The 12689-nt window shown below is 52.7% G+C and overlaps 1 protein-coding gene across 1 annotated transcript; it reads left to right on the top strand.

Moving 5' to 3' along the window:
* The first annotated feature begins 142 nt into the window (after positions 1–142).
* On the top strand, positions 143–10196 carry MKRN2 (makorin ring finger protein 2). The gene is made up of 8 exons (XM_062620681.1): positions 143–286; positions 504–632; positions 3649–3824; positions 4581–4885; positions 6317–6531; positions 8201–8311; positions 9359–9503; positions 10029–10196. Exons 1-8 carry the CDS (start codon positions 261–263, stop codon positions 10170–10172), a joined length of 1251 nt encoding a protein of 416 aa, XP_062476665.1. The 5' UTR covers positions 143–260; the 3' UTR covers positions 10173–10196.
* Positions 10197–12689: the final 2493 nt, after the last annotated feature.

Genomic DNA, 12689 nt, shown 5'->3' on the forward strand with positions numbered 1-12689 from the left:
TAGCCTGCCCCGCCGCCGCCTCTCTATGGTGCGGCCGAGCGGCGCTCTAGCCTGCCCCGCCGCCGCCTCTCTATGGTGCGGCCGAGCGGCGCTCTAGCCTGCCCGGCTCCTCCGCGCCTCGGTGGTGCTGTGCGCCGCTGAATAGCGTCCGGGCGGGGGCGCGGCGCCGCGGCCTCTTGGCTCCGCCCTTCCTTCGCCCTTCCGCCCCGGCGGAGCGGAACGCGGCGGGCGGCGCTGGGCCGCGGGGCGGAGCGGGCAGGATGAGCACGAAGCAGGTGACGTGCAGGTGAGCGCCGCCGCTCGGGCCGCGGCCTGCCTCCCGCGGTGCACTCGGCCGCGGAGGCCCCTCCGGGCCCGTCCTCCCCCGTGCGGGACCCGGCAGCGCAGCGGAGCGCGCTCCGCTCCAGGCGGGTGGGAGAGCGGGGCCCGGGTGCGGGCCGGGGGTGCCACGGGGCGCGGGGGCCGGAGCGGGCCCGGAAGCGCTGACCCCGCGCTCCCCGCAGGTACTACGTGCAGGGAGTGTGCCGCGAGGGGAGCAAGTGCCTGTTCTCGCACGATCTGTCCAGCAGCAAGTCCTCCACCGTCTGCAAGTACTACCAGAAGGGGCAGTGCGCCTACGGAGCCCGCTGCAGGTAGGAGCCCGCGCCTTCCCAGCCCCGGCACGGGGAGAACCGGGTGTAACAGTGAGGTTGGTGCGCCAGGAACCAGCGCCCGCGGCAGGACGGCAAAGGGAGTGAAGCGGTGTGTTGGATACGCGCTTTTCCTCGCAGTACCAAACCCGGCTTGCGCAGCCAGCGCTGCAGCGCAGGTTCCATCCAGCGCACGGTTCTGAGAACCGCCCCGTCTGCCTTAGAGCAAAGGGGGTTTCGTGCGCTCCCGGTGGGAAGCTGAAACTTCCCCTGAGCTCTGGTGGTTAAAACTTCTCGGGAAAGGCTTTAGCAAGGACCCCCCGTTAGTTCGTGTTGTTACAGCCTATGCTGGGGGGCAACGTGGGTCACGGATGAGGAGCTGGTGCTGATGGGGCAGTGCTGTCGCTGCAGGAGCCCCGGTTACAGCCCTGCGCCAGGGATGCGTGGTCCTGCCGCGGGATGAGGCGGGTGCAGACCGGACCCTAGCGATGGTGCCAGGTGGTCGCTGTTGTTGTACTCGAGCTGCTTGGCTGGAGGTTGGGGCACTGGGGTCACAGCGGTGGTTCAGGTGCACGGCACGGCTGTGGGCACTGCAGGTCCTGGGTGCAGGGCTGTAGACAGATGCGGAGGGTGGTTTTGTTCCCATCAGTGTTGGGGTATGCCCCTGGCTTTGCTGAACCGGCCCCTTCACCGCCCCATGGCTCTGCTCTGCCGCAGGAGAGTGTTTCCTGAGCTGTTCTGAGCCCTTTCCTAGCAGCGTCACCTGCTGTGTGTGCTCTGCTGGCAGAGCATGAAGTCCCAGTGCTGGTGCTTGCAGGGGAAAACCCAGATCACGAAATGCCACTGCTCCCACGTGGAATTTCAATGTGAGAGATGCCAGAAACCTGGGTGTGAGAGGGGTGACAAGACTGAACTGAATGTGCACATAAATAGTGTTCTTCCAGCTGTGCTGGGTGTCTCTGGAGAGAGAAATAAAGGGGTGCTTTCGGAGGCATCTGCTTTTGGAGGCTGAGGAGCCTTTCAGTGTGGCTTCCAAAGGGGCTGAGCAGTTCAGGTGACTTGTCAGAACAGCCCTTTAAAAACAAAAGCAGCTTTTCAGGTCAGTTCCATTTGTCCTGACATCAGGTCCAGGCTGTGTCACACTGCTCTTAGGCAGGTACAGTCACACAGGTTCAGCTCTCTCACTGCTCTGTCTCTCCCTGGCAGGTACAGTCACACAGGTTCAGCTCTGTCACTGCTCTCTGTTAGGCAGGTACAGTCACACAGGTTCAGCTCTCTCACTGCTCTCTGTTAGGCAGGTACAGTCACACAGGTTCAGCTCTCTCACTGCTCTCTGTTAGGCAGGTACAGTCACACAGGTTCAGCTCTCTCACTGCTCTCTGTTAGGCAGGTACAGTCACACAGGTTCAGCTCTCTCACTGCTCTGTCTCTCCCTGGCAGGTACAGTCACACAGGTTCAGCTCTGTCACTGCTCTCTGTTAGGCAGGTACAGTCACACAGGTTCAGCTCTCTCACTGCTCTCTAGGCAGGTACAGCCACACAGGTTCAGCTCTCTCACTGCTCTCTGTTAGGCAGGTACAGTCACACAGGTTCAGCTCTCTCACTGCTCTCTGTTAGGCAGGTCACTGCTCTGTCTCTGTTAGGCAGGTACAGTCACACAGGTTCAGCTCTCTCACTGCTCTGTCTCTCCCTGGCAGGTACAGTCACACAGGTTCAGCTCTCTCACTGCTCTGTCTCTGTTAGGCAGGTACAGTCACACAGGTTCAGCTCTCTCACTGCTCTCTGTTAGGCAGGTACAGTCACACAGGTTCAGCTCTCTCACTGCTCTCTGTTAGGCAGGTACAGTCACACAGGTTCAGCTCTCTCACTGCTCTCTGTTAGGCAGGTACAGCCACACAGGTTCAGCTCTCTCACTGCTCTCTGTTAGGCAGGTACAGTCACACAGGTTCAGCTCTCTCACTGCTCTCTGTTAGGCAGGTACAGTCACACAGGTTCAGCTCTCTCACTGCTCTGTCTCTCTTGGGCAGGTACAGTCACACAGGTTCAGCGCTCTCACTGCTCTCTGTTAGGCAGGTACAGTCACACAGGTTCAGCTCTCTCACTGCTCTCTGTTAGGCAGGTACAGTCACACAGGTTCAGCGCTCTCACTGCTCTCTGTTAGGCAGGTACAGTCACACAGGTTCAGCTCTCTCACTGCTCTCTGTTAGGCAGGTACAGTCACACAGGTTCAGCGCTCTCACCGCTCTCTGTTAGGCAGGTACAGTCACACAGGTTCAGCTCTCTCACTGCTCTGTCTCTGTTAGGCAGGTACAGTCACACAGGTTCAGCTCTCTCACTGCTCTGTCTCTCCCTGGCAGGTACAGTCACACAGGTTCAGCTCTGTCACTGCTCTCTGTTAGGCAGGTACAGTCACACAGGTTCAGCGCTCTCACTGCTCTCTGTTAGGCAGGTACAGTCACACAGGTTCAGCTCTCTCACTGCTCTCTGTTAGGCAGGTACAGTCACACAGGTTCAGCTCTCACTGCTCTCTGTTAGGCAGGTACAGTCACACAGGTTCAGCTCTCTCACTGCTCTGTCTCTCGGGCAGGTACAGTCACACAGGTTCAGCTCTCACTGCTCTGTCTCAGGCAGGTACAGTCACACAGGTTCAGCTCTCTCACTGCTCTGTCTCTCGGGCAGGTACAGTCACACAGGTTAAGCGCTCTCACTGCTCTCTGTTAGGCAGGTACAGTCACACAGGTTCAGCTCTCTCACTGCTCTCTGTTAGGCAGGTACAGCCACACAGGTTCAGCTCTCTCACTGCTCTGTCTCTGTTAGGCAGGTACAGTCACACAGGTTCAGCTCTCTCACTGCTCTGTCTCTCCCTGGCAGGTACAGTCACACAGGTTCAGCTGTCAGTGCTCTGTCTCTCCCTGGCAGGTACAGTCACACAGGTTCAGCTCTCTCACTGCTCTGTCTCTCCCTGGCAGGTACAGTCACACAGGTTCAGCTCTCTCACTGCTCTGTCTCTCCCTGGCAGGTATGATCACACCCGGCTCCCTCCGCCGGGGGGAGCAGCAGCCCCTGCACCCCCTGCCCCGCTGGCTGCCCCGCAGGGCCCCCGGCACCCACCCGAGCCTGGCGCCCCGGTCACCAGGAGCAAACGGCACGAGGCTGGCAAGAGGGAGAAGAAGACGCTGGTGCTGAGGGACAGAAGTGAGTGGGAGTGGCGCTTGGGCTCGCCCTCACGCTGTGAGGGCTGCTGGGTTGTGCTGCTCCTTTTATTGCTTGAGGCTCGCTGAGAGGAGCAGGGGGATGTAGTCCTGGATGGGTTCCTGGGAACACTTCTGCCTGTCAGTACTGTAATGGCTCTCTCTGGCTGGCTGGGTTTTGACCTGGTGTTCCTGAGGGGTTGCTTTTGTCTGGGGCCTATGGCTGCCCCATCCCTGGCAGTGTTCAAGGCCAGGTTGGACACAGGGGCTTGGAGCAAGCTGCTCTAGTGGAAGGGGTCCCTGCCCGTGGCAGGGGTTGGAGCTGGAGGAGCTTTAAGGTCCCTTCAACCCAAACCAGGCTGGGGTTTTGCTCACAACAAACCGTGTTTTGCTGTCACTGTGAGGGCATTTGAAATGCTGGGAAGCAGGGCCATGGTGCCTGGCTTGTGCTTGGTGGAGGTTGTGCCAGCTCTCAGGAACACAAGCACGGAGGCACCCATCGTGCTTCCATCACCCATCGTGGTGGCAGGGAGCCCCCGCCGCCTGCACGCTGCTTCTGCCTCTTCTCACTGATGGAATCTTGCAATCGACCTTTTCAGGAGGTAGCTGGTGACAGCTCTTGTGGTTTGTGAGTCAGAGGTGCTCAGAGATGAGGCTGCCTTGAGAAGAAAAGGGCTTTTTTCTTAAAAAGAAAGGCTAGCATTGGCAAGGAGCCTCTCGTGGCGTGTCTCGTGTGGCTCATACATTTCTCTTCCTTAAGATCTGTGTGGCTTGACTGAAGAGAAGCACAAACCCAGTGGCACGGGAGACGTGGTGTGCTGCAGTGACCAAAACGACAGTGTGGAAGTGAAGCCCCATTCCTACCTGGAAGCTATTTGCAGCGGGCTGGAGGACCCGGTGGCTGCAGGCTCCTGTGCTGATGCAGAGCAGTTGTGTCCCTACGCTGCAGCGGGCGCCTGCCACTTCGGAGAGCGCTGCCTCTACATCCACGGGGACGTGTGTGAGATATGTGGGCTGCAAGTCCTGCACCCCTTCAACCAGGAGCAGAGGAAGGCTCACGAGATGGTAAGAGTGACGTGAGATCCATGTGGGATTTGCTTTGCTCAGTGCAAGGTTTGGTTGGTTTGCTCTAAGACCCAAAGGTGTGTTTTGTAGGAGCCTGTTGGTCCAAAGAGCTGTCTCATTATAAAGTGATGCTAAGAGTGCTCTGTTCAAGCATCTGGGGCTTAATTGGTGATGCTGATGCAGACAGCCTCTTACAGCAACTTCTTTTCCCATTTCATCCTTATCGGACGCTTGCCTGCAGCGTCTCCCAGAGCATGGAAAAGCTCCCTCAGGACAATGTCTTCTGCAGCTCCCATGACATCTCCACGGTGCTATGTATGGTGGGGGAGAGGAATTGTGGGCTGCTGGTGTGTTCTGAGCTCACCACCTGAGTCAGCTCCTCGGGTGTCTCCTCCTGGCTGTGGCTGGTGTCAGGACAGGGTCAAGTAGAGACAGACTGAACTGAGTGCGGAGGGTTTGGAGCTGAGCTGGAGGGGCCACATGAGGAACTGGTCAGGTAATGGTGGGCTGAAGGAGCTACTCTTTTCCCTGCCTGGCTTCCAGGTTCAAGTCAGGAACAGTTCTCAAGGCTGAGGAGGAGCAAGACGGGCAGCGTCAGTGGTTACTGAATCATGAGCCTGGGGCAGGACCTGAGGGGTTAAAGCTCTCTGGTGTTGGGTGCTTGGATGTCCCTGATGCTGCTGTGGAGAGCTCGCTCCTCTCCAGAGCCTGTCGGGACCTGGCAGTGTCCTGCCACCGTGGCTCAGCTCTGGCAGCAGCAGGGTGCGTGGGACTGAGAAGGTGCAGCAGCCACAGTGCTGATACCAACGTAGAATTAGTCTGTGTCCTTGTTCAGTAGTAGTGTGATTTAAAGTCCTTTAGATTTCCTTTACTTGTCAAGTTCTGGGTCTCTTGTAAGAGTTGAACGTACACAGGTGTAAGCACCAACTCACCTTGTAGTGGTGTGTGAGTGGACTGGCAGTGGCTGTCCCTCCTGGACAGAGGATGAGAGGGGCTGTAGGAAAGCCTGTAATAAGAGATGAATTCCTAGCTGGTGTAGAGCTTACTGTGGTGAATGAGTGTGGTCTTCAGGATCAGCAGAGTAACACCTTGAGTGTGGCACCTGTGCTGGACCCTGGATGCAATGGGTTTAGGGGATGTGGAGCATCTCCTGGTGCAATGCATGTGCCATGACAGAGATACAGAAAGGGGTAAAGGACAAGCACTAGGGCCCGTTCCTTCTGATACTGCTGAAGCTGCAGAGGACGTTGAAGGGCTGACATCTGGGATTGAATGTGGTGTTCTTCAAACTAAATTCTGCTGATGAAGGTTAGGGATGATGCTGTTAGCGAGCGTGCCTTGTTCTCCCTGCAGCAGGTCCCTTCCATAGACACTGTTGAGGAACAGGCAATGTGTGGACTGCAGTAACCAGGGATGTCTCTCCCATGACAGATGTGCATGGCGACATTTGAGCACGACATGGAGAAGGCCTTTGCCTTTCAGGCAAGTCAGGACAAAGTGTGCAGTATCTGCATGGAAGTGGTGTATGAGAAGCCATCGGCCTCCGAGAGGAGGTTTGGGATCCTTTCCAACTGCAACCACACGTACTGCTTGTCCTGCATCCGGCAGTGGAGGTGTGCCAAGCAGTTTGAGAATCCCATCATAAAGTAAGTGGATGTTAACCGGAGTCTCCTTTCCGTGGCTGGGTCAGTGAGATGGGCTCTCTGGTGTGCTTTGACTCCTAGAGAAATATGACTGGTGACTAGGGACTGTGTTGCTGTAAATGTTAGCATAGCCATTAATAAGTTCTGAGCTCAGAAAATCCTGGTCCAAGTGCTGGCCAATTCCAGGACATGGGAGTGGGGCTGGGAGAGCAGTGTTCAAGACCAGCAGGACACGTGGGATGTCTCTTGGTGAGAGTCTGCTTTCTCACTGTGGTCCTGTATGGAAGAGCTTGCCCTTGGTGACAGCCCTGTCTTGTGTTGATGGGGGGCAAAGTGTAGACACGTGGACTGTGAGCAACTGAGACCTGGTGAACCTGCACCCTTCGCAGTAACCTGTGTGCAGGAGCAGTGCCTCCTTTTGGCTGTGCATCTGCTGAATTACTGGGGTTTGTTCCATACTGTAACTTACTCAAGGTTAAATGTCCCACTAACCACACATTTATCAGTATCTGAGCAAATGCTTTATCCTCCAGCTCTGTAAAAGCTGTATTCCAAACACGCTCCTCCTCAGAGGAGAGAATTTCAGACACTGAATTGGGGCTGTTCCCTTTTTTGAGCACCTCTTGGAAACCTCTCCCAAGTCACAGCCATGGTGAGGGAAAGGTGGGAACTCTCTTCAGTCTCCTGCTAGCACAGACGTTTCTGCACAATGTTATCCATTTCATGGAAGTGAACGTTGGCTCCTTAGGGCATGACATAACCTGTGCTGGAGCTGAGCTGTTCCCAGCCAGGTACCACAGTGTTCGGGGAGGGTTTCACTGAAAAACTGGGGGTTTTCAGCTCCCATTTGGAGCAAGGATTAAATCCTGGCACAGATTCTTCTGACATGGTTTAAATCCTGACACAGATTCTTTCTAACGTGGATTAAATCCTGACACAGATGCTTCTAACATGGATTAAATCCTGGCACAGATGCTTCTAACATGGATTAAATCCTGGCACAGATGCTTCTAACATGGATTAAATCCTGACCCAGATGCTTCTGACATGGTTTTTCACCCTTCTCCATAACACTGAATGTACTGGTGGTTGCAGTGAATGTACTGGTGGTTGCAGAGTTAAGCTAAAGGAGGGACTTGGCTCAGCCTGCGGGGACACCCAGCAGCTGTGGGACAGGCAGGGTCATAAAGCCTTTCCTAGGCTTGTTGAGGGACCTGAAGTTGCATGTTTGATCCTTGATCTTACTGGTTCCTCATGTAGAAATCCATCCAGTAAAGCCACTGAAGGGACAGCTCATTGCTGCTGGTGGATGTCAGGTGCCATCTCAAAGGCTTTGACCTTTTCCCAGCTGTTTTGGCTTTCTGCTGCGTGGGGGCTGCAGCGCTCAGGTAACAGGGATGGTTCATGGCTGTGTGTTGGGATTAGCGTGTGCTGATGTACTGAGGAGATAGCTGGGACGTTTGTCTGAGCCTAGAAACAAGCAGAAGGAAGCACAAGCTCTGGCTGCACCGAATCAGGTTATTTCAGTTGATGCTCATGGCAGCGGTGCACATGTGCCGGTAGTGAGGCGGTGCCTGCATCAGCTCCCTGCCCCTCAGGAGGTGGCTGTTCCTGCACGTTTGTTGAGGAGTGTCCCTTGGGAAATAACAGAGCGTTGGTGCTTTGCCTTCAGGTCTTGCCCCGAGTGCCGTGTGATCTCCGAGTTCGTCATTCCCAGCACGTACTGGGTAGAAGACCAGGAGAAGAAAAACGAACTGATTGAAGCATTTAAGCAGGGAGTGGGGTAAGTAAGTCCAGGAGCAGCCACACACTGTTTGCACTGGCCTTAAGTCAGCTGGGGTGCCTGTGCTTTTAGCTTTCTGGAGGTCCAAACCTGCCCCACAGCAAGCTCATCATCTCTGCTAACACTTTGATGTCACTTGGGGCCTGCCACAGAAGCGTTTGTCATGTAATTATAGCTCAGAAATCGTTCAGACTCACGGTGCTCTGTGATCTCAGTTCACTTGCCAAAATCAGCTTCATGCTGTTTCAGCTGGTCCCTTAGAACTGCCTGGAAGGAAACGGCGTTGGTGCAGTCTATGGACAGATCTCCTGGCAGTCAGTTTAACGTAAGGGTTAACATTACATGGAATGAAAACATGGTAATAGGGCACTAATAAAGCCAAGCCTAATCTAAGAGCAGGGTCAGGCCAGCACAAATCCAGTCATGTGCTAGCAAGGGGAAAAAAGTCAGCCCTAGAAGCCTGGAAGTCACAGACAAACCCCTTCTGCTCCTAATGCGCTGCCTGGCTGGGGTTTGGCTTTTGTTACTGTTGGGCTTGTATATCCTGGGAATGCCCAGGACGTGTCTGCCTGCTTTCATCACTGCAGATCAGGTTTACAGGGTCAGCTGCATTTGCTTTGTAGTTTCCACTGCAGATGAGTGACAACGCTGGTGGGCACTTGAACTACGCCAGTGTTGCAGACCCTCCAGAGGAGGTGGTGAGGAGCTGGCTCAATAAAAGCATAGTGCTAGAAAGCACAGGAGAGGAATGTTGGTAGGAAAGAATAGTGGGTTTGTTGGGTGTGGTGAAAACACGTGTGCAGGATCAGTGACAGGCTTGGACCGTTCTTCACTTCCTGTGTCTTAAGATGGTTTAATTCCTCTGAGTTCTGATGCTGTTCATTTACCTATTGGTTTGCTTTTAATAATCCTTCCCCTCTGCTTTGACTGCTGTCAGCTGGGTTCTCACTTTGCACCACTGAGGATGCAAGCAGCAGCCCTGAGGACTGAACAGTCACTGCTTCCTTCCTACCTGCAGACAATAACCCTCTCTTCCAATTACACCAGGAAAAAGCCCTGCAAGTACTTTGAACAAGGGAAGGGAACGTGCCCTTTCGGAGGGAAATGTCTTTACCTTCACGCTTACCCAGATGGGACGCGAGCCGAGCCTGAAAAGCCAAGGAAGCAGCTCAGCTCCGAGGGCACTGTGCGGGTAAGAGAGGACTCCCCAGGGGTGGTTAAACCATGGCGTGTGTGTGAAGCTTACTGCATAGATGTGTGTCGGATGCCACAGGGCTGTAGGGAAGCGAGGACAGCAGCCCTGGGTCTTCCCTGAAGCAAAGGCCTGGCAGTAGGGAAGGAGAAGACACCTCTGATTTCACGTTTACTATTGCAGTCCTCGTGGCAAACCTTTCTCCAAAGGAGTCCTGCCCTTTAAAGCTTTCCCCTGCAGTGTTAAAGGCCTTGCTTGCCTGCCTCAGGTGAAAGCCACCTGAGGAGCTCATGGTGCAGGGTGGTGGCAGGGCCATGCTCCAGCAGGCTGGTGCAGCTGGTTTGCCTCGCTCTGTGTCACCTTTGTGCTAGAGGGGGTGTCACTGGGTTTCACTGCCAGCGGTGCCAGGAGCCTTAGTGCAGACTCAGCTCTTGAGGGTCAACTTTGGGCTTGTTTTAATGAAGAAATAAGACTGAGAAGGGACAATATTTGATGGAACTGTGACAAGAGCTTCTTCTGTTGCAGTTCTTCAATTCTGTTCGCCTGTGGGACTTCATTGAAGACAGAGAGAGCAGGAGTGTGCCCAGCACGGACACCGACGTCACTGAACTGGGAGAACTGTTCATGCACCTCTCAGGGGCCGATGAGGACTCTGCTACTTCTCAATAAAGAGGACGGGAGGTGCTTCTGCCTGTGGCGATCCAGCTGTTTATTTAGTGCTGCTCTGACTTTATACAGCACAGTTAGGAGGAGTGTGCCCTGTGGTGGATTCGTGCAGTCCCAGTGAGGCTTTCAGATTGGTTTTGTGTGGCACCAAAAATACCAAAATATATTTCAAAAAGATGAATTGATTGCATGGGAAACAGAATCCCTTCAACCCAAGAGGGTTTTCTCTTTGGCCTAAGAGATGCTCTCCTGGGAGCTGAGTGGCAGTGTAAATACAGCTCCTCCCTTACCTTTTAAAACTTAAGCTGTTAAAAACTGTTGCTAAATCAATTTAAGGAGGGTTTAGCTTGTATTGGTTTTGGTTTTCACACTAAATCAACTGTGTATGTACAAAACCCCACTGGGAATAATGGTTAGCAAAGCTTTCTCTTCCTTAAAAAGGAGATTTAAGAACTAATACGTTATACCTCAAAGTAGTACCCAGAGTTCAGAGTAAACTCGGAGCAGTGCCAGAGTCACAACAGACAGCGAAATTGAGCCTGCAGCATAACCTGGATTCTGGAAACACTGGTGAGAGGAAGGAGTTAGGTGCAGTAACAGTGGCAACAGCAATAGTGACAGTGTTGTTCAGTCTAACTACTTCAAATGTCTTTAACCTGGAACCCTTGATGCCTTTCACTGAAGTAGCCCGAGTTAAGTAACTACATTTTCAGTGATCCTTACAGATAGAAGTATACAGTGTAAGCTATTTCAGTCAGGAGCAGATAGTTTTAACTCCTGCCTTCAGGCATTGCCCTCAGGGGATGTGCCAAGGCTGGGTAAGGGCAGTGGTGTGAGGGATTAAGGTACGTCTCTTCTGAGTTATGGAGCTGCTGCTGAATCCCATTTTTGTTCATAATTAAATTGTGTTGCAAAGGCTTTGAGCAAAAACAATTTGATGGTGAAATTTGATATAGGAAGTTAATGCTGTGAAGCCATTTGTACTAACTTGGCAGTTCAGCTAAGAACTCAGTCTGAAATGGCTCCTGAGCAATACAGCAGGAAACCAGGGGAGTGCAAGCAGTGACCTCTTAAGCACATGTAGCAGATGGTCTTAAAGTCAGTAGAGGGCCAGTGTGGACAACACCTCATACCCTTGAAGGGCTGCTGTTGGCTTAAAGCCTCAAGCATTTCTGAAAGGTCAGTTGCTGAGACAACAGAAGTTGTCTGTATTGTGAGGCAAAGTGTATTCAGAGACACTTGGGCAAAAGCCTCACGTCAGCACAGCCAATGGGGCACTGCTCAGATGGCTGAAAATGGGGATCTGTGTCCCTGTCACAAAGCAAACAGCAGAGCCTTCAGCTGGTGTTCAGACATTTTAAATGGCATCAAATTAGTGACTCCAGCATTACCGGTTTTCACCATGGGTTGGCATTTCTGGGTCAGAGCTGAAGCTGAGGAGCCTCCTGCGTGGAAATGGCTGCATTTCCCTGAGGGTTCCAACAGAAGAGGGAGAACTCATCCCATCTCTGCTGCCAGCAGCTCCCTCCCCTTGAACACGCACAAGTTGCTCTGGTTCTGACCCAGGAAATGGAACTTTTCCACAGTTATTTCCCCCCTAAGGTTAATTTTTCACAGTGCTTACTGCAGTCAGGCCTCAGCTTGGCACAGTCTGTGACTGCTTACTGGTCAGTGGCACATAAAGGTACAGAGAGGCACGTGAGTGTTGTTCTTCATCACCAGTCACAAAGGTGAGCAAAAGAAAGTAATAAAATACACCCCAAAGAAGTCAATGGAGGGGTATGCTTTACCTTAAACAAGATATTCCTGGTTTCCTGTGTCCCACGAAGACATGAACCAGGCAGCAGCAGTCTGAGATTAAAAAGACAACTTGTTTTTCAAAGCTACACAGGAACAACATAAAAGTTTTAATTTAACATAATCTGTTCTAAAAACTAGGGATTAATCATTTCTTTTAGACCTGAAGTAGCAGCAGCTTTATACGATTTATTCTTGTTCGTCAACTATTCTATATTATAATGAAGGTAACATGAGAGATAAGTAACATTTAGAGAGCTGTGCACAGAGAAAGCCACAGATTCCCAAGCTTCCACATCAGGAATGGACGCTTGGCTTCCTAGTAAATGTATTTAAACAGAATGCTATTTAAAAACGAGTTTCTTAGATTAACCCACCCTATTTTTTGTCCCCTGTGGAGTTCAGCCATGACAAAACACTCACTTGGACCTAAGCAAACAACAGGGCCACAGAAGATAAAACACAGCGAAACTGGTGCCGTGCAACAGCTTCATCATCCAGCAGCGTAGTACCTGAATCAGTTGATGCTGTTGAGGCTGTTGTTGTAAAAACCATCCTGCAATGGAAGTGACTGCAAACCTGGAGGTGGTGGTCTCAAATGTTTTTACTTAAACTGCTTTTAAAACAATCATTCTGAATATCATTTTCTGAGTTGTTCCAATCTAGCTGTACATGTCAGAGCGATGGATTACCGCATTAAAGGATGACATTGAATCTTCAACC

The sequence above is a fragment of the Pezoporus occidentalis genome, unplaced genomic scaffold, assembly GCF_034315485.1.
Source record: "Pezoporus occidentalis ecotype Australia unplaced genomic scaffold, CSIRO_AGI_Poc_V1 ctg106, whole genome shotgun sequence".
NCBI lineage: Eukaryota > Metazoa > Chordata > Aves > Psittaciformes > Psittacidae > Pezoporus > Pezoporus occidentalis.

Bases quoted from the DNA above. Each gene is read 5' to 3' on its own strand.
- MKRN2 (XM_062620681.1), top strand. From the start codon at position 261: ATGAGCACGAAGCAGGTGACGTGCAG. The intron at 4,886-6,316 runs GTAAGAGTGACG...CTCCCATGACAG, and splicing joins AGAGGAAGGCTCACGAGATG to ATGTGCATGGCGACATTTGA. The intron at 9,504-10,028 runs GTAAGAGAGGAC...CTTCTGTTGCAG, and splicing joins GCTCCGAGGGCACTGTGCGG to TTCTTCAATTCTGTTCGCCT.